A 24,877-nucleotide genomic window follows, 5' to 3' on the forward strand; every position below is an offset into this window, starting at 1 on the left:
TAACAAGGAAGATCAAAACATACAACCCGAAGAAGACAACAAAGTCAAAGCTCCTACATCCAAAGCCTCCAAGAAAAATATGAATCAGTCCCAGGCCATGGAAGAACTCAAAAATGAGTTTGAGAAACAAGTGAGAGAAGTAGAGGAAAAACTGGGAAGAGAAATGAGAGCGATGCAAGAAAATCATGAAAAACAAGTCAACAGCTTGCTAAAGGAGATCCAAAAAAATACTGAAGAAAATAACACCTTAAAAAATAGCCTAACCCAAATGGCAAAAGAGGTCATTGAGCCTCATTGGCAAAAAGCCAACGAGGAGAAGCATGCCCTAAAAAGCAAAATTGGCCAAATGAAAAAGGAAGTCCAAAAGCTTACTGAAGAAAATACTTCCTTAAAAATTAGAACGGAGCAATTGGAAGCTAGTGACTTTATGAGAAATCAAGACACTGTAAAACAAATCCAAAAGAATGAAAAAATATAAAAGAATAGAAAACAATGTGAAATATCTCATTGCAAAAACAACTGACCTGGAAAACAGATCCAGGAGAGAGAATTTAAAAATTATTGGACTATCTGAAAGCCATGATGAAAAAAAGAGCCTAGACATCATCTTCCAAGAAATTATCAAGGAAAACTGCCCTGATGTTTTACCAGAGGGTAAAACAGAAATGGAAAGAATCCACCGATCACCTCCCGAAAGAGATCCCCAAAGGAAAACTCCTACGAATATTGTAGCCAAATTCCAGAGTTCCCAGGTCAAGGAGAAAATATTGCAAGCAGCCAGAAAGGAACAATTCAAGTATTGTGGAAACACAATCAGGATAACACGACATTTAGCAGCTTCTACATTAAGGGACCGAAGGGCATGGAATATAATATTCCGGAGGGCAAAGGAGATAGGACTACAACCAAGAATCACCTACCCAGCAAAACTGAGTATAATCCTTCAGGGGAAAAAAATGGTCATTCAGTGAAATAGGGGACTTTCAAGCATCCTTAATGAAAAGACCAGAACTGAATAGAAAATTTGACTTTCAAATACAACACTCAAGTGAAACGTGGAAGAGGTAAACAGGAAAGAGAAATCATACGAGACTTATGAAGGTTGAACTGTTTACATTCCTGCATGGAAAGATGGTATTTGTAACTCATGAGACCTTTGTCAGTATTAGGGTAGTGGGAGAGAAAAAATTATATGTATGTAGATAGATAGATAGATAGAGGGCACAGAGTGAGTTGAAGATGAAGGGGTGATATCCGGAAAATAAAATTAAGGGGTGAGAGAGGATTATACTGGGAGAAGGAGAAAGGGAGAGGTAGAATGGGGTAAATTATCTCACATGAAACAGACAAGAAAAGGCTTTTACAGTGGAGGGGACATGGGAGAAGGTGAGAGGGAATGAGTGAATCTTATTCTCATCAGATTTGGCTTAAGGAGGGAATAACATACACACTCAACTGGATATGGAAATCTATCTTACCCTACAGGAAAATAGGGGGGGAAGGGGACAAGAGAGCAGGGGGATGATAGAGGGGAGGGCAGATTAGGGGAAGGGGTATACAGAATACATGCCATCTTGGGGTGGGAGGAGGGATGAGATAGGGAGAAAATTTGGAACTCAAAATCTTGTGGAAGTGAATGTTGAAAATGAAAAATAAATAAATTTTAAAAAGAGAGAGAGAGAGAAAGATAAATAGAAGAAAATAGGATGGAGGGAAATATAGTTAGTAATCATAACTGTGAATGTGAACAAGATGAACTCATCCATAAAAATGTAAGCAGAATGGATTAGAAACCAGAATCCAACATGTTGTTTACAAGAGACACACTTGAGGGCAGCTAGGTGGCACAGTGGATAGAGTACTGGCCCTGAAGTCAGGAGGACCTGAGTCCAAATCCGGCCTCAGACCAAACATTTGACACTTATTAGCTGTGTGATCCTGGGCAAGTCACTTAACCCCAATTGCCTTAAAAGAAAAAAAAAAAGAGAGACACACTTGAAACAGAAAGACATGCACAGAGTTCAAATAAAGGGCTGCAGCAGAATCTATTATGATCAAGCATGTTTCCATAGGATCAGTGATGAAGAATGCTATCCAATTCCTGATGGAAAGTCCTGATGGACTAAATATGCAGAATGAAACGCTTTTTTTTTCTTTTATAAATACTCTTTGTCCTATGGGATGTTTCTCTGGGAGGAGGAGAGGATATTGGGAGAAATGTTGGTGATGTAAAAACAAAAGACATCAATAAAGTTTAGTTTTAAAAATAAAGGCTGGCTCTTTGGAAGGAGCTGGGTGGATGTGGTGGAAAATTTAGGTGATATAAAAACAAAATATCAATAAAAATTTATTTTGAATACAAGATATATTTCTAAAATAAGGAGGGATTGATGCATGTCAAATAGAATCAGGCATGTAGCTAATCAAAAGACCTCAAACAAATAGAAATTTTGACAATTAAGGAGGCTACAAACAAAAAAAGCCAAAACACCATTGAATTTTATAACCCTATCGTATAAGTACAAAAAGGAGCTGGTTTTTGTTTTTGTTTTGGTGGGGAAGGGGGGGGAGCTAATAAAATAGATAAACCAATAATCTGACTTTTTAAAAGAGAAAGGAAAACCATACTACCAATATAAAATGAATTTTTATTGTGGTGTGTTCAGAAAAAAAGTATGTTTAATATTTCTACTTTTCTTCATTTCTTGTGGTTTTCTGTGTCCTCAAACATGGTCAGTTTTTGTATAGGTGTCACGCATAGCTGTGAAATATGTATGCTTCTTTTGGTTTCCACTCTGTATCATTAGAGAGCTATCATATCTAGTGTTATAAAATTTTATTTAGTTGCTTCATTTCTTTCTTATCTATCTGTTAGACTTGTCTGAGTTTGAAAGGAGAACACTGATATCTCCAACTATTACAATTTTGTTGTCTTTGTCTCTCTATAATTCTGTTAACTTTCTCTTCAAGTAACCTTTTGGTGCTTAAAATCAGTCAATCAACAAGTACTTATTAAGTGCCTATTATATGCCAGGCAGTGTGCTAGGCACTAGAGATAGGAGTACAAAGAGTGAAATAATCTGTATTTGCAAGGAGCTTACATTCTAATGGGGGAGAAAACAAATACACAAAGAAATATATTGTTGTTGTTATTCAGTCCCTGGCTCCATTGTTCATTTGAGCTTCTCTTGGTAAAGACACTGGAGTGGTTTGCCATTTTCTTCTCCAACTCATTTTAGAGATGAGGAAATGGAGGCAAACAGGGTTAAGTGATTTGCCCAGGGTCAAACAGCTAGGAAGCACCCAAGGCTGGATTTGAACTCAGGTCTTCCTAACTGCAGGCTCAGCACTCTATCCACTGCATCACCTAACTACACATAGAAATATATATAACATAGATATTATGTTAATAAATACAAATATGTACAAAGTAGTTAAATACAAGGTAATTCAGGAATTAAAGCTGGAGAGATGAGTGAATCAAAGAATACATCAATCAGTATGAACAATTAGTGCAAATCTAATTTCCTAACAACTGCAAACAGATACTCAAAGGGGGAAGAAAGTTGTACACAAGGACTTATATGACTATGTAAAAGAAATGAAAGGAAGGGGCAGCTAGGTGGTGCAGTGGATAGAGCACTGGCCCTGAATTCAGGAGGACCTGAGTTCAAATCTGGCCTCAGACCAAACACTTGACACTTACTAGCTGTGTGACCCTGGGCAAGTCACTTAACCCCAATTGCTTTAAAAAAAAAAAAGAAAAGAAAAAGAAATGAAACGAGAAAAAAGAAAGAAAAAGCTCTAGAGGAAAGGACTGGAAGGAGAATAAACAAATTAGAAGGGAATGTGGCCAATTTAACTCAAATAATGGACTCCCTGAAAACTAGAATAGACTGAAATCAATGACTCCAAGAAATAACAAGCAATGTTAGAATAAAATCAAAAGGTTGTGAAAATAGAAGAACATGTCGAGTCTCTGCTAACAAAAACAACTGACCTGGAAACCAGGTCAAGGTGAGATAATTTAAGAATCTTTCGGATTCTTTGAAAATCATACTTTTTTAAAGTCTGAACACTCTTTTTCAAGGAATCATGCATGAAAAGTACCTAAATTTATTAGAGCCAGTGGGCAATGTGAAGACAGAAAGAATCCGTCAATCCTCTCCTGAAAGAAATTCCAAATCCAGAACTTCCACCTGAAAGAGAAAATACTGTAAGTATCTAAAAAGGAGGCGGAGCAATGGCATCATGGGGTGATGTCTTGACTCATTTATGAACTGGATTTAAGAATGAGGTCCAGCTGCACAAAGTCATCAGTCTCACTCTCTCTCCCAGAGTCATCAGAGACAAGATGACTGGTGACGGCTCTGGATGCAGGTGATGGCCTTGGCGTCTGCGATGTCTGACCAAGTTCTGCTGCACCTGCCTCAGCTGCCTTTGTGACTGTTGGAACAAATCGTTCTCATCCACCCACTCTGCCGACAGAAGTCTTCACACGCTCGGGGTAGACGCCTCCCTCACTTACCAGCAGGTCTGAGGCCTGTCAGTTACCCTCAACCTGGTTTAACCCATCTGCTGAGACGCTTTTACCAGGGTGTGGCCACTGTACATACTATAACTTCTTGGAGACACAGGTGAGGGTTGAGTGAATGTTGGACACCAAAGGTGATGAACAGCCCTGAAAAGGGGCCAGCAGCCCTCATGAAAGAGGGGCTAGTCCTCCCTGAACATCCCCTACACCCCATCCAAAAAGTAGTAGTTCAAGTACCAGGTAAATACAGTCGGGATCACACATGATCTAGCAACCTCAATGGTAAAGGAGAGGATATGTTGGAATATAATATCTCAAAAGGCAAGATCCATCAATCAATCAATCAATAAAGCCTTAAATTCAAGAATAACTTACCTTTGCAAAGCTGTGCCACCTTACGGGGGAAAAAAACGAACCTTTAAAGCAACATAGGAATTTAAGTCATGTCTGGTGAAAAGGCCAGAGCCAGGTAGGGACTTTGAAATAGAAGGAAAAAAGTGAAAAGAAACCTAGAAAGGAAAATTTATCTGCACAATTGGAAAGAGTTACATGCTGAGGTTGGGCTAACATTTGACTAGAGGGAGAAGAAACAAGTGTCCCCTCAGGCCTTTAATATGCTCAAAGGGTCCCAAGGGGGGGGGGTGCAGATTGGTTCTGTTCCAAAGATTTGAAGAGGAGAAAGAGAAGGGAGGGTAAGAGAAGGAAGACACTTAGGTAGAAAGGAAAAGGAAGGAGGGGATGGATCTTACTATTTCTTCTAAGTAGCTTATGTGAGAAGTATATATAAACATGGAGGCAGGCAGGCATGGGGGGGGTGGGGCGCAGCAGAGGATCTGCACTCTTATCCTGGTCAGACTAGGATGCTTGAACAACGTGTGTTGAGGAAATCTCCCTCTAGGAGGCCTATACCTCTCGATCTCAGGACTATCCACGAGGTAATCCCCAGGGTCAACAATGCCCATTTTCAGGGACTCTGGTCTCTGACTTGTTCACCTCAGAAAAGGGAACAGAAAGGCAGAATGAGACAGCCAGGAGATATAGCAACTCTTCTCTCAAGCTTGCCTTGGCAAGCCCAGGTCACCCAGCAGGGGCCTCTGCTACAAGTAGCCATTTTCCACCTGGCAGTTGGGGCTTGCTGGGTATCTACCAGATAGCTGGGCCTGCATGCTCCACTTTGCTGCACTCTGAGCTGGAAGGCCAAGAGATTATAATCATTCCAAGAGGAAAAGGGACCAACCAGAGTGTTCTGTTTCCTCTCAGTTATGGGTCGGGGATCATGTCTCCCTCCTATGGGTGGTGCCCTTCAGACAAAAGTCCCTGCCATGTAATTTCATCGAAATGATAGGGCTTATCTGTTTGGGAAAGTCAAATGATTGAACTGTTTTCACTATCTACAAATCCACAAGTCCTCAATACTGCTCAATAATCCTTCTCCTCTACTCATCAGTTTATTTTATTCCCCATAGAGATTGTTTCAAACCTTTCTTCCGGTCTCCAATCCCACTCCAGCCTTGAGGCATTTGATGATGGAGAAGATGGAGGCCATCTCCCCAGAACTCCCTGTGTGCTCAAATGAGATAGCTTTACTCATTACTAAAGTGAATCTCTCTTCCTTCTATTCCTTCTTCTGGTACCTTGCTTGAGCAATCATCCCTTTCTCATCTCCAATCTCCCCGTCAGTAGGAGATCCCCCCCATCTCAAATGTTCTTTATCCTTGTAGACCATCTAGGTGCTTCTCCATCTCTCTCCCCACTTTTATCTTTCAGCTCTGGGGACAAAGCCATCTAGATCTCAAATTGGGTTTCCTTAGTCATCCTCTTTACCTTTCTCTATGGCTGGAGAACATCTTCTCTCTTGATTTCCGATTTCCCTGTTTCTCAGACTTCTCCGTCTTCCCAGCCTCGATGGGATCTATCCTGGGTCTTCTCCCTGTTGGACTCTCTCTCTTTCTCTCTTCTTCCTTGATAATCTCATTCACGACCCCATTATCAACTACTATCTCTATGTAAATAACTACAAAACCATCATCTCCAGTAGGCCCCAAACTCCTATTTCCAATTAGCCACAGGATCTTTCTTGCCAGCTAGGCGTATAATCAGTACCTCCAACTCAACCTGTTTAACATTGAGCTAATTCTCTCCCATCTGTTCCCACCTGCCACCGTCTACCATCCTACCTATCCCGGAGTCACTTCTCACCTCTAATCCTGCTTTCTGATGCATATGTAGTTTGGCTCAGAACCCCGCAGTGCCTCCCTGTTCAAGTCAAGGTCAGACTCTTCCCTTGGCATTCCACAACCCCTTCCTATTCTTTTCTTGCTCTTCTCCAGACTCCACTTAGGCCAAACTGGACCCACTTTCCCCTCTCCTACCTTCCAGCCTTTGCCTTTGCTCCTCCCTTTCCCTCTCCATGCTAATTCCGTACTCATCCTTTAAAGGCCAACAGAATGCCACCTTCTCCAGGAGCCTCACCTTTCATCCCTTGTTGGCTTTCTACCTCAGGCCTTATCAAGTGCTTTTTTTGCACCTCTATAACACACACATGTAGAAGGGCTTAAAAACCCGAGATGAGGGGACTTCCCTAGACCTAGCCGTGAGTACCGGATCATCATCTTCACATCTGCAGTTCTCCAATCTTTTCCCCCCTTGAATCTGTCCCACTGCCAGCTGGGTCTCTCTGTTACTACTTTCTCCTTCCTCAAATTACTTTGTCTTGTACTTATCTGTGGAAATGCTGGCTCCCCCACTCCCAGGAATAGAAGCTGCTGGAAGTCAAGCTAGATAGACAAAGGAGGCTATGATCCCACTCTCCTAGGTCTGTCTCCTGTCGTAACAGCACCAGTATGCTTATGGTTCAAACTGCACCCAGCCCTAGTCAGTCAAAAAACATTTACGAAGCACCTACTATGTGCCAGACACCGCGGCTGCCAAAACCCTACCTCCTGTTTACAATGTCCCGTTCCTCACGCCGAAGAGGCCTTCATGGTTAATTTCTACGGACCTCCATCAGTGCACGAACAACATAATTGCTGCCATGCAGACTCTCTGTGTGAAAACCAGGGCTCCTAGCAATTCTGGGCCTTTGACCAGAGAGTAAATCTCTCCCCCCACTACTTGCCCCATGAGAAGCTCACAGGGCTCTACCCTTTACTCTATCTGTACATATGGGGTTGTATCAATAAATCGTTGCTGTCTACGCTTTGCCCAAACTCTGCTCTGAATCTGCATAACCCAAGTGTCTGGGGTCTTAGTCCACGGCCCCCTGTGCTCAGCACAGGCCTGGTATACAATCGGGCTTCGTAAACGTTGGAGTATTACATTCTTCCCTTCCTAGGCTGTGAGCTCCAAAGAACGTACCCACGGAGAAGAGCCTTCTCCTCAAAATTTTGTGCCCCCTCTGTCATTCTGTATCTCTCTCTCTCTCTCTCTCTCTCGGAACCCCATCTGCCAATGAAGTGTAATGTCTGCCTCCAGGGATCCAGAATTAAGCGTCCGTGACCAGCAAACACATGCACCCCGCCCCGCCCCCAGCTCTCCTGCCTCATACACGGAAGTAGACTTTCCCGCTTTACAGACAAAGCTGAAAAGTGGTGATGGAAGAAAACCAGGCGCTGGCCCCCAACTCCAAGAAAACAAGGCGGAGGACTTGTTCCCATGCAGGAATGACGCCCCTCGCCCTCCCAAGGAGGCACTTTGAACCTTTGTTTAAAAAAGGAACAGGAAGTCAGGCCTTGGAAGTTGGCAGGTGTTTATTGTTCACACAATAAAGCAGCTGATTCCTGGGAATGCCTGGCGGTAGCTCCCTCACCTCCCCAGTGGATGGGACAAGCAGCCATAGTAATTGCATCTGGGGGGGGGGGGGCAGCACCCTGAGAACCCACCTCAAGGCTTCCCCATCAGATACAGGCCTCTGAGCTTGGGAGCTGAAGGGTGGCACCCCTCATTCCTGCTTCCCTTGGACGTCACGTATCCAGCCCCCAGGAGCCATTCTGCCCAAATCTCCCATCACTGTGATGTGGGCAAGCCAACCCTGTTTCACTCAATAAAAGTGAGAATGTAAACAGTTTACATTCGGGTAAGAATGTAAACAGAGATACAGGGCTCAGGAAAGCCACTACCCAAGAGTGTCTGCTGGCTTAAAAGAACGGCTTTGAAATACCCTGAACCAAATGCCCCTCAAAACAAAGAGGGGACCTAGAGGCTGCATTCAGAAGCAATGGGAAAGGCCTCTCAACTCAGAGTGACCAACAGAAGGAAACTGGGCTCTCTGTGTGGAGGCCTCGAGAACCGCTGGCCCGTAGACCAAGGGCTAACCATGCCACGTTCCGTGGGAGGCAGGCAGAGAAGGGGAACGCAGAGCCAGAGGCAGAGGCAGAGGCAGAGGCAGAGGGAGGTAGCTGGCGGTTTGTTCCACCCTTTCTTGGGAGCAGCTGGCACAGATAGGATGGAGAGGGGGAAGGGGGAAGGGAGAAGGGGAGACTCCTGGGGTTAGGAGGTTGCGGCCATGGCGGCGGCGGCGGCGGCAGGAGGGGGAGAGTCCGCTGCAGCCTCGTCGCCTTCCTCGGAGTCCCACATCTCAGACTGCAAGTAGTCAGCGAACAGTGTCTTAGCCCGGTGCAGGGCCTTCCCAAGGTGATGCCTGCGCACCAGGCGGTCAAAGTGCATGGCCAGCTCATTGTAGTCCATACTCCGCTTCATGATGTGGTCCCGGTGCTCAAGCAGGAGAGCTAAGCACAAGAACAGCATGAACGGGTTTCCCCGGCCAAACTCCTGGGGCGGCGGGAGGCTCACAGCTGCCCCAGCTGGTGGCGGTGGCGGCAGAAGCGAAGATGAGCAGGGCGAGGACAGGCTTTTCCCCAGAGAGCCACCCTTGTCAGAAGGGGTCCGGGCGCCGTTACTCTCCTCTGCCCGGTTGGGCTCTGTGGACAAAGGGGATCGGGCTGCCGAAGGGGAAGGCGGCACCATCAAAGGCCTCAGGGAAGGAGCCGAGAAGGACTTGGTCATATGAAGAGGCAGCGCCAGTGGAACGAGGACGTCGGCCGTCCCGTCGCCCTCCTCCACTGGCAGCTGCTCCAGTAGCTGGTGGGGGATGCCCCACTGCATGTCCTCCCCAGCCTGGGCCCTGTAAGGCTCATGTTCCCCAACACTGGCCTGTCTGGCCAAGGGCCTCTTCCGAAGGCCCACCTCCTCACTCTCCTCCGTTCCCAGGCTTTCTTCCTTCTTCTCTCCCCTTGCGTGCAGCACCTTGTCTCCAGCCTTGTCCAAGCCATAGTATGTGGGCCTCAGCATGTGCCTCTGGCGGACGGGCTGCTCGCCATCTCTGGCCGGGGCAGGAAAGCCCACAAGCTCTACCTCTTTTTCAGGTGGGTCTGGGGGCAAGGAGCTCCAAGTTACCTCCAGCATCCTCAAAGCATCTTCAAAGGCAAACTCCCGCTTGAGCTCAAGCAACAGCCAACGGTAGCAAAAGAAGAGGTCGTCAGCCCCAGTGGAGAGGAGGTAGCTATAGAATTCTGGGTCTGAATGCTGCAGCAGGAGCTTCAGGTGGGAGAACTTGATGGACATGGCCTCTCCATCTACGCGGAAGTTGGCCTCCAGACGCTTCATGATACCACAGAAGCAGATAAAAGCATGGCCTTCGTTATCCATGACGGCCAGGATGGGAGAGGCAATGTCACTCATGCCCTGGCAGTAAGAAATCTGGGGGTGAGTGACCGCGTACGTGGTGAGCAAATCGTGCAGAGCAATGAGGTGGGGGTTGTCCTCGGGACCGGCATAGTAGGGGTGAGCCCGGTCTGTACGCAGCACGTCCTTGAGAACGCTGCTCCGGATGAACTCCAAGTCCTCAGCACTGGCGCGCTGGTGCCACTCACTCTTCAGCTGGTTGTATTCCAGTGTCTTCCGTTTCATGTAATCCATACGCTCTTGGCCCGTCAGCCCATCAGGGTACACATTCAGCAGGTATCGCCATACCACCTGGAGCCAAGAACAAGTGGCAATAGGACTCAGTGATAGACCCGATGAGCAGAGGAGCTTCTCTGGACTCAGGCCAAATGAAGCTGTGCTAACACACCGCTAGCCCGATCCCGTGTGCCCCCACGCACACGCACATGCAGTCCCATGCCCGTGAGCCTGGTGATGCAGAAGCCAGAGGCGGGAGAGGCCCTCCCCTGTTCCCTCCCTGACTGGCTGAGCAGAAGGCTTCGGGCTGAAAACTGGGGGTAACGTGGGGCCAAGATGGAAAGGTCTAAGGAAAAGGACAGACAGTGCAATCAGCCTGTGCCCTCAGAGAGGAAGGGCACCCTGTCGCTTGCCTTGCGGAGGGAAGGCTCCACTCCTCCGTGGTAAATCCGCAGCCGCAGCTCTTCAGGCCGGCACAGCTGGCCCTCCCGATTCAGGTAGGTGTGAAACTCAGCATCACTGAGTGGGGGCTTAAAACGTCTGACATCTTCCCTGTAGGACCAGCTCAGGACCTGCTGGACCTTGGAGAGGGTCCGACCCACCTGGAAAACACACAGAAGTGGGGGTGGGGGACAGAGCTCACCATGACCAACCTGTTCTCCGAACTGTGCCCACCCCTACCTCCCCACAGAGAGAGATGCACCAGGGGACTGGAGAGAAATGAGGGCATATTTGAGTTCAGTTCGATAACAAGGACTCCCATTTCTCTAAGTGTCTCGAAGTTAACAAAGGCTCTCCTTACAAGGTAGGCAGGTAAAACAATTACGTGTATCCCCATTTTGTGGATGAGGAAACTGAGACTCAAAAGCAAAAATAAAAGTTCCACGCATAAAGCGAGTGAGATCAGAACTCGGACCTCCTAACTCCAAGTTCCATGTTCTTTCAGCTGCTCCAAAATGTGCAGCGTGGTACGTGAATGGGGCAAGTAAGGCACCTGCGAGGACACCCCAGGGCTTTCCGAGCTGAAGGCAGTGTTTACACACCTGAGAGATGATGGACTGTGTGAAAGGCAGAGCCACAGCCGTCAGGGAACGCTTCTCTACAGGCAGCAGGTCGGTGCCAATGACGTCCTTGGGACTAATGATGTCCCAATCTTCCAAGAGGGGACCTAAATGAGGCACGTTGTCTGTATGATGGCGGAAGGATACTGGCCAAAAATGAGACAGAGGAGGCCCCTCAGGCTCTCGTGCCCCTGACCCCCCTCCCCCACAGTGGCCCAGCCCCAGACCTCGCCACTCCTGGGCCTAGTTCCTGCCAGTAGCCCCGTTAACCAGCCTGCAAAATTCTCTTTCTGAAGGATCCGGCGTAATCTGCACTAACACATGAACTCGATGGAGGGAAGGAGAGGGCTCAGTGGGGGCTCCATACGCACTATCTTCCAAAGGCCTGACGTCCACTCGAAGCTGTAGGTAGGGCTGGGAGGCACTGTTGAATGCGGCACTCAGATCTCCCTCCGAGGTCAGTGGGATGTAGGCCTCAGGACCCAATTTCTCTCGGCCCAGGTAACTGATACCAAAGTGCTTCTTCCTGGGAAGACAGAAGTTCAGGAAGACCTCGGGCCGGGTTCTGTCTTCGCCTTGGCTAGCCCGTGCCACTGGCAACTGACTGGAGGCTGTGGGTCCTACAGCTTCTGAGGTGCCCTGGGCAGAGCAGCAGTCATCGTGAGTACCCAGCTAAGCTCGATTTAACCCAGGCTGGAAGGGGGGCTCCTCGCCCCCTAAGCGGTGGTGAAGGACCAGCAGAAGAAAATGGAACAGGGATGTGGGAAGGAAATCTGGGGCCAGAGCTAGGTAAAGGGGGCGCCACGTAGGAAGAGACAGCTCAGCAAGGCAACTGAGCAAAAGGCAGCAGGCTCTGGGGATGCCCTTGTTTCTGACTCCTCCCTGGACTTTTGTCTGTGGCGTGTTCCCCAGAAGCCTCACGTGCCCTGGACTCCCTGTGACCAGCTGCGTCCTTCCAGAATCTCTGTTTCATCGCCTCCAGGCTCCTCTCCTGCATCTCAGGCTTTTCTCTTTCACGTCCTCGCTTGGGCGCCTTCTGCCCGACACTCCCTCCCCAACCCCCCCGCCCTCCCTCCATTTTTCAGCACGACTTTGGTGTCATTAGAATGGAAGCCCCTTGACGTCAGGGACTATCTTTCTTTCTACACGTCTTCGTGTTCCCCAGGTCACACAGCACAGTGCCTGGCACTGTGTAAGCGCTTAATAAGTGCTTGCTAACTTGACTTAATTTTTGTCTGCTTAAACACATACTGGGTTTCTTGGGTTTAGAGGCAAGAGCTGCTTCAAAATGTCTGAGCTGCCCTTGCTTGGAGAGAGCAGGGGACTGGGATGCTTTTCAGTGACAAACCACTGCATAGTGCCTAGCAGTGACTGACAGGGATCATTTGCCTCCTCCTTTTTGGAAACGAAATTTTTCTGGAATGTAAGGCTGGCGGCGGTCTGTATCACTGAGGCACAAGTGCTGACCCTGTTGCTAGCTCCATCCCAGGTTCTCAGGGGCCTGTTTTCCCACAGCCTCTCCCTCCTCCCAGTAGAACGGAAGCTACTTGAGAGCGTGCACTGTCGCCCAGCACCAAACAGCATTTCTCACAGCCGAGAAGAGCTTCAGGCGGCCAGGGAAACCGGGGCCAAGCCGGCCTGGCGTGACCCAGGCTGCCCTGCCCTGAACTGCTCACGCGCTTGCCTACTCACCCACTCAGGTCGAAGGTCCGCATCAAGATGTGGTGTAGCACATCTAGGGAGGTGATCTGGGGATCCACAGCGAATGTCCGGAAGTCAGGCTGCAGAAAGCCTTCGAACTTCTGAGAGAGACAGGACATCCTAGTGGGCAAGCTGGCCTGGCTCCTCAAGAGTGAAAACCAAGTTGAGAAGGACGAATCCCAAGAGACTTCACTCCTTCCGGGATCCCAGACTTCCTTAGGTTGGGTCCGCTGTCACCAACATTGCCTCAACAACCAGGCCTCCTACCTTGGAAGCTCCCAAGAGGCAGGACCTAAACAGTCAGGGGTTCACTGGGCCCATGGAACACACTCACCTCCTTTTTAGGCTTGCTGCCATGCAGGAAGACTGGGGCTCCTCGACTGTCTAAATATAAGAACTGGTTCAAGGCCCAAATTGGCCGCAATGCCAGGGGACTGATCTGAATCCAACCAGGTCTGGTGGGAAGTAGCCAACTCCAAGTGGTCTCCCCTTGGCCCCGGTTTCTAGAAGCTGTTTAGAACTTTCCTTCGCCCCACCCCCAGTTTGGACCTGGGGCTGGAGCTGGAGAGCTGGGGAGTTGGCTAGACAGGGCATTCCCCCAGCAACGAGATGCAAAAGCTGGCCTCCTCACAGCACTGAGAGGGCTTTTCTGCTGTCACACTTCCATCCCCCAGGTGGATTAAGTGCCTGGCCTTGAGCTAACCCACACTATGCCAGCCGAAAAGTCCCCGAGGATCGCTAAGGCCAAATTCCAAACACCCCACCCCCACTTCAAGTCTAGCTCTGACTTGACCTCCCTCTGATGCTGCCACGCGCCTCAAGCACCTATTTGGTGAGAACACAAAGCTCCACCGAGGGCCAGACTCAGTACCTGGTCAGTCGGCTTGGTGCTTCCCAGATTCCCTGCCTGACCCCACGGAGGCCCTGGGACGGGCCCAAAGAGGGCAAGGCCCGAGGTCAGCTGGGGGGAGGCGGCGGCTGCTCTCGGGAGTTTTCGTCACTCCAGGACCCCTGTTTTGAAACTTAGAGGTCTCAGCGGAAAAAGCTCAGGCTCCCGTGTGCAACAGGGAGGCCCTTCGCCCCTCCCCCTGCTTCCTCAGTTTCCTCCTCTGTAGAGTTGGGGGGGGGGGGCCCCCGGGGTCCCTGCCCGCCGCCGCCGGCCCCCGGAGTCGGTCGGGGGGGGGTGGGGGTCACACGAGCGCACCCCCTCCCCCGTCGGTTCCCGTCCAGTCTCCATCCAGGGCCACCCCCCCCCCCCACCCCCGCCTCGGGTCAGGAGGGCTCGCGGCCTCACCTTGACTCGGACCCGGACCACTTCCCGCTGCTCCTCGTCTTCGGCCGCTCCCGCCGCTCCTCCGCTCCCCGGGGAGGCCGCCATCCCGTCTGCTCTGACCCGGGGCCCAGCTGCCTCGCACCGGCACCGGCACCGGCACCGGCACCGGCACCTCCCAGGGTGACTGTTACGTTCCAAGTGCGCAGGCGCACATGCCCACCGGGGGCTCTCGGAGAGTTCCGCTCCCCAACCCCCACCCTCTGAGTGTTGCTCAGAGGCGCCGCGCGCCTGCGCACTCCCTCGTGGCCGGGACGAGCCGGCCTTGTCCCACCCCTTCGAGATTTCAGTCGCTTTTGCCCCGCCTTGTGCGGCCCGGCAGGCGAGCGAGCACAGCTGCACCTCGTCCTGCTGCCCCACAGTGCCAGCGTATCCCCTTCCTCTCTCCTGAAGCTGGTCTGGGCCAGGGGACCTCGGGCCAGCCGACGCCAGGCTGAGCCCAATGCGCAGGCGCGCGCGCGCGCGCGGGGGGGGGGGAGGCCGGCCGGGCCCGGCGCGTGCACCGGTTCCCTCCCTCTGCCACGCAGCAGGGCACAGAGCGCGGCGGGGCCTCGGCCTAGTGACTTGGCACGGTTCGCCGTGCTGCCTCCCTGTGAAATCGAATGGCCCGAGTTCCCGGGGCCTCTGCCAGTCGTGCTTCTCTGGCCCGCGCTAGCCCTCCACTACCGTGTCTTTCCTGAACACCCATTCTTGTGCCAGCCATGACTGCCTACCCCCAGGACCTGCCGGAAGGGCCAGGGGGGTGGGTGTCTCGTCCCTGATTCAGCAGCACCGAAACACCCCACTCATTCACTCGCTGGGCATTTGGGGCCTCCTTCAGCAGCCTTTATTAAAACTGTCATGGGCAGATCCTCGGGGGTGGGATGGAGGGGGAGTAGAGAGAGACCAGGTCCCTGAACTGCCCCACAAATTGGGCAAATGAGGAAGAAGCTACCTGAACAACACAGTGCTACAAAAATCCAACAGTGCCAGGAGGGAGGGATGGCTCAATGTGAGAAAGTGCTTCCAGGGGACCCTTCCAGCCCCCCCCCCCCCCCCCCCCACCAGTGCAGATCTTCACTGGAGATGCTCGTGCTGCCTTCTTTGGGCTTGGGGGCCGGCAGCAGCATCTGCCAACGACTGGACGAGCACCAGTTGTCGCCAGGCATCCAGGAGGAGGGCAGAAGGCACAATAATCCACAAGGCATTCAGGAAGACGAAGTACAACCAAAAGTAGAGTGGATGCCCGAGCTCCCCATGCTGGAAGCCATCTCGATACTCAGTGAGGAAATAAAGGACGTCACCATACAGCTGGCCTGAGAGCAAAGCCCCCCAGAGATTAGTCAATATACAGGAAGGAGCACCAGGATCTTCCTGGGGTCTCCAACAGAAATCCAGCCTTCAAAGTCTCCCTGCCTCCCCCACCTCCCCCAAAAGGCCCACTCACCCAAGGAAATAACAAGCTGGAGAAGGAAGCGCTCTGGCCTCTGTCTCAGAAAGGCACCCACAGCCCACAAGCTGAGTGGGCCCCACACCCAGGCTGTCACTGTTTCCATGCACACAATGAAGTTGTCTGCTCTGTCCCAGAAGTACAATACATGACATTAGGAAAGTTCCCACCACTTCCACACACTTCCATCCAGAGAAGAGCTAAGACATTCCAAAGAAGTACTAGGAGAGGGGCAGCTAGGTAGCATGGTAGATAGGGCACTAGCCCTGGAGTCAGGAGCTCCTGAGTTCAAATCTGGCATTAAGACACATAACACTCACTAGCTATGTGACTATGGGCAAGTATGTCTCATCAAAAAAAAAAAAAATTGAACTTATTTTGGGGCAGCTAGGTGGCCCAGTGAATAGAGCTCTGGCCCTGGAGTCAGGAGGACCTCAGTTCAAATCCAACCTCAGACACTTAATTACTTACTAGCTGTGTGACCCTGGGCTGGGCAAGTCCCTTAACCCTAATCGCCTTACCAAAATGCAAAAAAAAAAAAACCCAAAAAGTACCGGGGTGGGGAGCAGCACTCAGGGTTACTTACAGAACGTAGCGGCTGTCACCCTTGGAGTACTCCTTCCCTGCAAGAGAACACAAGCCATAAAGCAGCAGTCCAGGCTTGGGAGGGCATCCCAGGGGGGACTGAGTGGCTCCTGAGGGCCAGAGCCAAAGGGCTAGGCTAGGCAAATCTTGCACTCAGTCCAGCTGAACTGACTTCAGTGCCCTTCTACTGGGTAAGAACTTGTGTGGAGAGGATTAGCACCCAGTACTGGTCTGTCCTCCCTCCAGGGAAGAGGGCAGCCCCAAGAACTCCCAAAGGCACGGGTGTCCGGCACAGCAACACTCAGCAAGCTGAGGTGAGAACCCTGGCCTCCCCTTCCCAAAAACTCACACAACTGCGACAAGAAGGCCTGGTCCCGAACAATGTCCTGATTGTAGACGCTGAACCAGCCTTCGATCACCGTGTGCACAAAGGCACACATGGCAAACCAGCAGACTGCCAGGCGACGCCAGGGGTCCAGAGCTGGCACCAGGGTTCCCCTCTCTCGCCTCCTCTGGCCAGATAACAGCCAGGTAACCGCCAGGAGCGCCCCCGAGCCAGAAAAGAAGACTGTGAGGATCTGCCACACTGGTCTATCGTTGGGTACATAACCACTGAGCTGGAGGTTTCGGGGCCAGTAAGGGTGTGCCACATGACGAGAGTTCATGGCGAGGGACGGGGAAGGAAAGCTCTCTGGCCAGGATCCTAGAATGAGAAACAGAAAATGGGGTGAAGGCCGCGGAAGGCCTGAGAGGCGCCAAGAGGGGAGCTGCCCCTGCCCTCGAGGATCTGGGGGCGCTGGGGGACGCAGCCAGCCGAGGGTACCCGGAGAAGTCACAAAGGCATTAAGGGGAAACGAAGGAGCCAGGTGCCAGTGGGCCTGCTCATTCGGGGCTCCCAGGGTGAGATCACCCCGACAGGAGGGCTTCCTGGAGGCGGGCGCGGAAAGTCAAGGGAAGCCCGGCGCATGCACGGAGGAGACGGGGAGGCATTCTGGCTTCTGCAGAGACAGAAGCGAGAGTTGGGGCGCGCACCTCCTCCCCCCGAAGCGTGAGCCCGAGGTCAGATCAAGGCCAAGGACTCACAAGACTCCCCGGAGGATCCCACTGCAGCCCGACGCGGCGCGGTATCGCTGGGGCAGTCCCGACTAACCGAAACCTTCACCAACAACTGCTCGGTCGGGCCCAGCCCTCCCCTCCTCCATCCCTTCACCCCTCCACGCAGGTTACGGGAGGTGTCTCCGCCGTGGCCCGCCTCCGCCGAGGAGTCGGCCAATCACCGCCATGGGAGCTCCGCAAGGCCCGCCCCTCCGGCCTAAGGCGGTCAATGGGCGTTGAGCGCGCGAGCCTGGACTCCCTGCCCCCCCCAGGCTCCTGGCTGGAGGACCGCCCTAAGCCGATATGGCGTTGTCGCGTGGCCAATTGGAAGCCGCGGAACGTCCCCGAGCCTCTTCCTGCCTGGAGCGTGCCAATGAGTGCCCACTGCGCGGCCCCTGCCCACGCACCTCTGTCGCACCACACACGCCCAGGAACATACAAAATCCACGCATGCACACACCGTCGTCCCCCCCCCCCCCCCAAACCCGCCGGGGCCGCCATCTCGGCTCTGGGAACGTCAGTCCCCGCCCCCTGGCTTCAGGGGACCAATAGGAGCCGAGAGCGCTAGAAGCTCCACCCCCCCCGCCCCATGCCGCTCCCCTTGACTGCTCTCCTCTGTCTCGGGGGATCCTTTCTCGTTTCCCGGACCCCCAGGAGGTCCCTAACCTTTTTCTCTCGCTCGAGACAGGCTTATTCCTGCCTCCTTTTAGAACACCGAAGGTCAAACCCGGAAGGTGCAACAGTCTAACCCTGACCCTCAATTGAGACAAGGAAACTCAGGGAGAGGCAGGGCCATCTGAGCTGCAAAGGAAGAGTCCCGCGAAGAAAACTCTTTTCAAAATGTTCGCGTAACCAACTAAGAGGTCACTGATGAAGAGCACTGAGGAGGCCGGAGGTGCTGGGGGGGGGTCCCTGTCACACTTATAGGGCAAAGGTATTCCCATGATAATCTCATCTACCAGCACCGTCTTCACACATGATCCTCCATTTCCCACCTCTGGAACTTTGCACCGGCTTGTGTTCCCCAGGTCTGGAAGATACTCCGCCTCCGCCTCCTAGAATTTCTTTTTAGGTTCTGCTCAGGTGCTGCCCACGACGCGAGGGCCAGCTTTCCTGACTTTACTGTTAGCGCCCTCTCCCTCCTTCCTCAAATTCTCGTATGAAATTCAGCAGTGAATATGTCTCCCCTTTAGAATGCAATCTCTCGGAGGCCAGGCTGGGACTATTTCCCTTCACTCTTTTGTCTCCGCCGCCGGGCGCCCACAGAGTAGACTCGACAAAAATGCTGGTGGCTTTTAATATAGTAGGAGATAAAGTCTTTAAGGATATAGAATCTGCAAAGCCGGCTTAAGATACTTGACACTTACTAGCTGTGTGACCCTGGTTAAGTCACTTAACCCTGATTGCCCCATCAGAAAGTTAAAAAAAAAAAAAAAAAAAAAAAAGGTTATAGAATCTGGGCAGCTCTAAAGAACCGCCAACAGCAAGGCAGGACTGAGGCCGAGCGGGACCCCGAATTCTCTGACACCCTGCACCGCCAGCCTCGCAATTTACACTGGCTGTCCAGCCTATCCAAAATCGGACGGAGAAATCTCAAACAGCGCAGTGAAGCAGCTGCTCTCTGTTCCCTCCTCCCCCCGGGTCCCCTTCCTCCCCTCCCCCCCCGTTCCCTTTTTCCTCCTCCCCTCGGGTTCCCCCTGCTCCTTTTTTCCTTCTTCCTTTCCTCTTCTTTGATCCCTCCTCTCCCTTTTTTCTTTACACCTCCTCCCTCCCCTCCTCTTCTTTATCAGTTAACCGACCTTCATTAAGCAACTTCTATGTACCAGGCACTATACCTGGGGACATAAAAGCAAAAGATAGTCCCTGCCCTCATGTAGTTTACAATCTAATCGGAGATCGGTTCCCCTTCTTTTCCTCCTCCTCTTTCCCTTCGCAATCTTTGGTCCCTCTTTTCTCTTATTCTCCCCTTCCTCTTTTTTTCTCCTTTTTGATCCTCTTCTCTTTTCCCCTCCTCCTCTCTCTTCCTCCTCCTCCTCCTCCGCCCGCGCCACACTCCCATTGGTCACGCGAATATTCTGCGCGTGTCCATTGGCAGCAGCCTTCCTCTCCACTCACCTCCTCCAGCTCCTCCAGCCCCGCCAGCCCCGCCAGCCCCGCCAGCCCCGGTAATGTACCTTTTCCCAGCTTCGACGGGCTCCCATTGGTCTACCGAACGTTCGACTCAATCTCATTGGTCACCTCTTTCATTTTCACCCCCCCCCCCCCCCCCGCTCACTCGGCTGCCTCGGCTCCTTCTGCTCCCCCTACTTCACCGCAGTCCCATTGGTTGCGCAAACGATCTACGCGTCTTCATTGGCTCCGAACTCCCTGGCTCAGAGCCGACCTCCCCGCTGCGTTAAAGGGGCCGCCGTCAACCCTACGTGATTGGGGCCGGTGGAGAAGGTGGCTGGAAGGGAAGCCGCCTCGGTGGCCAACAGAGGACGAGGCGGCCAGGTAAGGGGGAGGTGGAGGAAAATCCCTTCCCCATTCTCTGGGCCATAGATGGAGAAGAAAGGGGAAAGAAGGGAAAGAGAGGAGGTCCCTGGTCAGCATCCCCCCCATCTTCTCCCATCTCCTCCATCATCCCCCTCCAACCCCCTCCACTCGGACCAAAGCGGGGAGGGGGAACGATGGCAAAGAGAGGGACACGTGCGGCCCCTTAACGCTCCCCCCCCCCACACACACGGGGATCCACCGGCAGGGCAGCTCATGAAACCCCCAGGGGGATCCACCGGAAGGCCAACCCATAACACACACAGTCACAGACACACACGTACACCTGCAAACCAGACCGTCACACACACAGACACAAGGGGATGCACTAGCAGGTCAGCCCATCACACACACACACACACACACTCACACACACACACACTCACACACTCACACACGACTATATTGGTCAGTAGGCCAGCTTATCACACACAGGGATACGCTGCTCGCCCAGCCCATCAGATACACAGACACACACACCCCTTACGCTGGCCAACAGGCCAGCCTCACAATTACACACAGCAGCATGTGGCAACCCCTCACACATCACACCAGTATGCCAGCTCATTACACACACACACACGAATTCACGGGGATACAGCAGCAGGCCCATCCCCTGAACTCACATATGAAGAGTGCGGCCACAGTCCCAGTCACATGCCCAGCCTGATGTGCAGGGAGGAGGGGGTGGCCCCAGCCTCATGACAACTTGTGCTGGGATCCCATTTCCCACACTCTCCCATCCTTGACCAGCTCTTTGGCCCTGTCCCCGGGCTCATCGTCGCCATGGCTACCTTCAGCCGGCAGGATTTCTTCCAGCAGTTGGTGCAGGGCTGCGTGGTCCCCACTGCCCAGCAGGGCCTGGACCAGCTGTGGCTTCTGCTGGCTGTCTGCCTGACCTGCCGCCTCCTTTGGAGACTTGGTGAGTGGGCTGCGCTGGTCCTTGATCCCTCTGGGAGGAGAGGAGGGCAGAGGGGCAGGGGGCTTCCTGGAGGCTGGGTCCTGGGGGGGGCCCCAGACTTTCGAGAGGCTGGCTCCTTGGGGTTTGGGGGGGGGGTACTTTCTGGAGGCTAGCTACTGGGGGAGAGCTTTCTGGAAGGGAACCAGGCTTCCTTGAGGAGGCTCTTCAGGGTACAGGGCAGGGTGGAGGGCACTTCCCGGAGGCTGGCTCCTTAGCTGGGGTGGGGGGGGTTCCTCCCTGTCACTCTGCAGGGTTACCCCCAGCTGTGAAACACGCTAGCACAGTGGCTGGCGGCTTCTTCAGCCTGTACCACTTCTTCCAACGGCACATGGTGTGGGTGGTGCTGCTCAGCCTCCTGTGTTACCTGGTCCTCTTCCTGTGCCGACACTCATCTCACCGTGGCGTCTTCCTCTCCGTCACCATCCTCATCTATCTTCTGATGGGGTAGGGCCCCAGGCTGCGGGAGAGGGAAGATAGAGGAGATGGGGCACTTGGCTGGGGCGGGCAAAGGGAGCTGGGAAAGAGAAACAAATAATGGACCGTAAGGCCCAATGCGGCCCCCCCTCGCAGGGAGATGCACATGGTGGATACTGTGACCTGGCACAAGATGAGGGGTAAGTACCCTACCCAGGGCAGAAACCCCAAATCCTGAGCCCTTCCCTCTCCTGAACTTTGCCCTCCCATCCCTCGGTACCTTCCTTGGCCCCTGGTTGGTTGGCTGCCCCCCCCCCCCCAACCCCTTGGGTGCACGCGCCTGCCGTCGTCCGCCTGCTCGCTCACCTGCAGGGGCCCAGATGATCGTCGCCATGAAAGCTGTGTCCCTGGGTTTTGACCTGGATCGGGGTGAGCTGGGTGCGGTCCCCTCCCCCGTGGAGTTCATGGGCTACCTCTACTTCGTGGGCACCATCGTCTTCGGGCCCTGGCTCCACTTCCGCAGTTATCTCCACGCTGTCGAGGGCCGACCACTGGTGACAGGGCAGGGGCTGTGGGCTGGTGACAGGGTGGGAGGAGGCCGGCCAGGGCAGCCCCTGACAGCCATCTCCCCGCCTCCCCCGTGTCCTGCAGAGCTTCACGTGGCTGGGGAAGGTGGCAGGGAGCCTGGCCCGGGCCCTCCTGTGCCTGGTAGTCTCCACCTGTGTGGGCCCTTACCTCTTTCCTTACTTCATCCCGCTCTATGGGGACCGGCTGCTGCGCAGGTGAGCTATGGGGCAGCCTATGGGGCCTGTGGCCCACCCCCAGCATCACCCTTTCTTCCGGCTTCTAACCTACACTCCGGTCTGCCTCCCATTCCGAGCACCCCTGACTTTTTCTCCTCTCCCCTCCCCATGCCTCCATATCTGCAGCAAGAAACGCCAGGTGAGGTAAGTGGTATCCAACTTGCCCACTCAGGCCTGTCAGCCCCTCCTTCTGTCCTCCGTGTTCTTGCTGACGCATCTCTCTTCTCTTTTCCCTTCTTTGTACTTCATCCCTCAGGGGCGCTGTGGCCAGGTGAGTCTCTGTGAAGGAGAAGCAAGTTAACATCTGGGTGGCTAGTGAGGGGGGCACTACGACACCCCGCTCTTCTCCCACCCCAGGTGGCTGCGCGCCTACGAGAGCGCCATCTCATTCCACTTCAGTAACTACTTTGTGGGTTTCCTGTCAGAAGGCACAACAACGCTGGCTGGGGCGGGCTTCACAGAGGAGAAGGACCACTTGCGGTGGTAGGGGATCGCCCTCGCTCCTCTGATCCCCTTCCCGAGGCTGGGCTCTGTGGGGGCGGCAGCTGGCGTAGCCCTTCCTCCTCCCAACCACTCACCCCCTGCAGGGACCTTACTGTGTCGAGGCCCCTGAACGTGGAGCTCCCCAGGTCCATGGTTGAGGTCGTCACCAGCTGGAACCTGCCCATGTCACACTGGCTCAATTCCTGTGAGACCCATCCCTGTCCCGCTGCGGGAGGCGAGGCCGGGCCAGGGATCCGGCCCTGGGGAGGGAGGGAGCTGGGCACTTCTCTCTCTCCATCCCATTTCCTTCCCAGATGGCATGAGAGACCTTGATCCGTCCCAGGGTTGGAGGGGGGGGGGGGGGGAGGGGAAAGTGGCTGAGGCCCTGCCCTGCCCCCGACAAACCAAGGCAAACTGGGAAGAGTGAGGCTTGTTCCCTGACCTTCTCCAGATGTTTTCAAGAATTCCCTTCGCCTCGGCAAGCTCTCAGCCCTCCTCGTGACCTACGCTGCCAGTGCCCTCCTGCATGTAAGGAGCGGGCGAGGTGGAGGTTCGGGGCTGTCCCTTCTTGCCCCACCTCTGCCCCATGGCCTCGCCTTCTCTCCACCCCCCAGGGCTTCAGTTTCCATTTGGGGGCCGTGCTGCTCACCCTTGCCTTCATCACGTATGTGGAACATGGTAAGATGCCTCTTTCCTCCCCTCATCTTCTAGAGAGCCTTGTCTTTCCCTCCCCTTTCCTGCATGCCTCATCTCCTTCCCCAGGCCCCGAAAGCCTCCCTTTGGAACTTTGACCTTCAAAGAACTGCCAATTCTCCTCTCCTGGTCCTCAGTGCTCCGGAAGCGGCTGGCTACCATCTTCAACGCTTGTGTCCTCTCTAAGCGCTGCCCCCCCGACTGTGCACACCAACACCGCACGGTGAGATGACTTGCCCTTCCCTTCCCCCAGAACCAGCCTAGACCAAGGTGAACCTCATTTCCCTCCCTGACCTCTCTGCTTCTGCCCCCTCCTCCTTTCCTCCTAAAGCCTGGACACAGTCACGCCCACCCCTTTCCGGGCTACCTCACCCCCGCCTTCCCCATGTCCTCCCCAGGGTTTGGGCGTGCAGGTGCTGAACTTGTTCTTCAGAGCCCTGGCTGTCTTTCATTTGGCCTATCTGGGCTCCCTCTTTGACGTAGACACGGATGATGCCACTGAGGAACAGGTAGGGTTTGGACGACGTTGCCCCCAAACCGGTGGAGGGTCTGGCAAGGTCTGAGGGATGGGGAGTTGCTTGGCCATTCTTTGGGTGGCCCTGCCCCCAGGCCCCTTCACCACTGCCATCCTCATCCCCTCCCCAGGGTTACGGCATGTCCCACACCATCCGCAAGTGGTCTGAGCTCGGCTGGGCCAGTCACTGGCTCACCTTCAGCTGCTGGATCTTCTACCGCCTCATCAGCTGAGGGCCCTCCCCCACCCCCCTTCTCTTTCTTCCCCCTGGTGGGTCCAAAGCACCTGCCCTGGGCATTCGGTGGAGTCCTGGCCACGGTGGCCCCCCTCCCCCAAAGGGGCTCTGGGGATTTGGGGGGGAGGGGTCCTTGGAGGGCAGGACCCTGACACCATGTCTTCCACCCCCACATTCTGCTAGAAAGTTCCCCTTTTTATAAATGGTTTGTTATTGTCAGATAAAACTAGGTGAGGCACAAGTGGCCGAGCTGTGTGTGTGAGCTGTTTCCCTAATTCTGAGCTGCTCGCTCCGAGCCCTCCCACCCATCAAGAGGCAGGAGACACGAGGGCTAGGGGATTCAGAAGGCCTTTTATTGGCCGGGGGAGGGGGAGCCCAGGGCTTTGCTCCTGCTCTTGCCTGTGAGGGCTCCTAGATGTACAAGCCAGGTCTCCAGTCTTCTTAGAGGATGCAGGCCTCTCGCCAAGACAAGCAGACGGGTGGCCTGTAGCAGCACTCAGGGCCTCCTGCAGGCTGACCCAGAAGGAACAAAGGGGCCATCAGAGAGACCTGGATGATGCACGGGTCTTGGGTGGCAAGAAGGGCTGAGTTAGACCACAGAGGCTGTCA

General features: G+C 53.4%; 3 protein-coding genes and 1 long non-coding RNA gene across 12 annotated transcripts; 1 reads left to right on the forward strand and 3 right to left on the reverse strand.

Annotated features, from left to right (window-relative positions):
• Positions 1–8,265: 8,265 nt before the first annotated feature.
• Positions 8,266–14,936, reverse strand: TBC1D25 (TBC1 domain family member 25). Of its 4 annotated transcripts, none has more exons than XM_027841225.1 (6): positions 14,489–14,936; positions 13,186–13,295; positions 11,865–12,019; positions 11,476–11,639; positions 10,846–11,034; positions 8,266–10,507 (listed from the first exon to the last, which is right to left on the reverse strand). In XM_027841225.1, the coding sequence occupies exons 1-6, from the start codon at positions 14,570–14,572 to the stop codon at positions 9,023–9,025; spliced, it is 2,187 nt and encodes a 728-aa protein (XP_027697026.1). In that variant the 5' UTR covers positions 14,573–14,936; the 3' UTR covers positions 8,266–9,022. The 4 variants fall into 4 exon arrangements, with proteins under 4 accessions (XP_027697026.1, XP_027697023.1, XP_027697025.1 ...); XM_027841222.1 differs by having other exon boundaries at positions 11,476–11,600; positions 14,489–14,706; XM_027841224.1 differs by lacking the exon at positions 14,489–14,936 and adding an exon at positions 14,066–14,328.
• A 387-nt stretch (positions 14,937–15,323) lies between these two features.
• On the reverse strand, positions 15,324–20,928 carry EBP (EBP cholestenol delta-isomerase). Of its 3 annotated transcripts, none has more exons than XM_027841163.1 (5): positions 20,792–20,928; positions 16,888–17,241; positions 16,540–16,576; positions 15,951–16,081; positions 15,324–15,819 (listed from the first exon to the last, which is right to left on the reverse strand). In XM_027841163.1, the coding sequence occupies exons 2-5, from the start codon at positions 17,201–17,203 to the stop codon at positions 15,581–15,583; spliced, it is 723 nt and encodes a 240-aa protein (XP_027696964.1). In that variant the 5' UTR covers positions 17,204–17,241; positions 20,792–20,928; the 3' UTR covers positions 15,324–15,580. The 3 variants fall into 3 exon arrangements, with proteins under 3 accessions (XP_027696964.1, XP_027696962.1, XP_027696963.1); XM_027841161.1 differs by lacking the exon at positions 20,792–20,928 and adding an exon at positions 17,622–17,730; XM_027841162.1 differs by lacking the exon at positions 20,792–20,928 and adding an exon at positions 17,571–17,682.
• Positions 19,924–24,509, forward strand: PORCN (porcupine O-acyltransferase). 4 transcript variants are annotated; one of them, XM_027841157.1, is made up of 15 exons: positions 19,929–20,126; positions 20,919–21,087; positions 21,378–21,570; positions 21,697–21,740; positions 21,913–22,094; positions 22,192–22,322; positions 22,470–22,487; positions 22,600–22,614; positions 22,701–22,826; positions 22,931–23,031; positions 23,278–23,354; positions 23,441–23,504; positions 23,657–23,742; positions 23,918–24,028; positions 24,165–24,509. In XM_027841157.1, the coding sequence occupies exons 2-15, from the start codon at positions 20,952–20,954 to the stop codon at positions 24,264–24,266; spliced, it is 1,386 nt and encodes a 461-aa protein (XP_027696958.1). In that variant the 5' UTR covers positions 19,929–20,126; positions 20,919–20,951; the 3' UTR covers positions 24,267–24,509. The 4 variants fall into 4 exon arrangements, with proteins under 4 accessions (XP_027696961.1, XP_027696958.1, XP_027696959.1 ...); XM_027841158.1 differs by lacking the exon at positions 22,470–22,487; XM_027841160.1 differs by lacking the exons at positions 23,918–24,028; positions 24,165–24,509 and having other exon boundaries at positions 19,924–20,126; positions 23,589–23,681.
• Positions 22,476–23,711, reverse strand: LOC114027212. Its single transcript, XR_003567234.1, has 3 exons — positions 23,619–23,711; positions 23,269–23,348; positions 22,476–22,622 (listed from the first exon to the last, which is right to left on the reverse strand). It is a non-coding gene; the product is annotated as an uncharacterized LOC114027212 (long non-coding RNA).
• Positions 24,510–24,877: the final 368 nt, after the last annotated feature.

This window comes from Vombatus ursinus, unplaced genomic scaffold (assembly GCF_900497805.2).
Source record: "Vombatus ursinus unplaced genomic scaffold, bare-nosed wombat genome assembly UNPS02014853.1, whole genome shotgun sequence".
Taxonomy (NCBI): Eukaryota; Metazoa; Chordata; class Mammalia; order Diprotodontia; family Vombatidae; genus Vombatus; species Vombatus ursinus.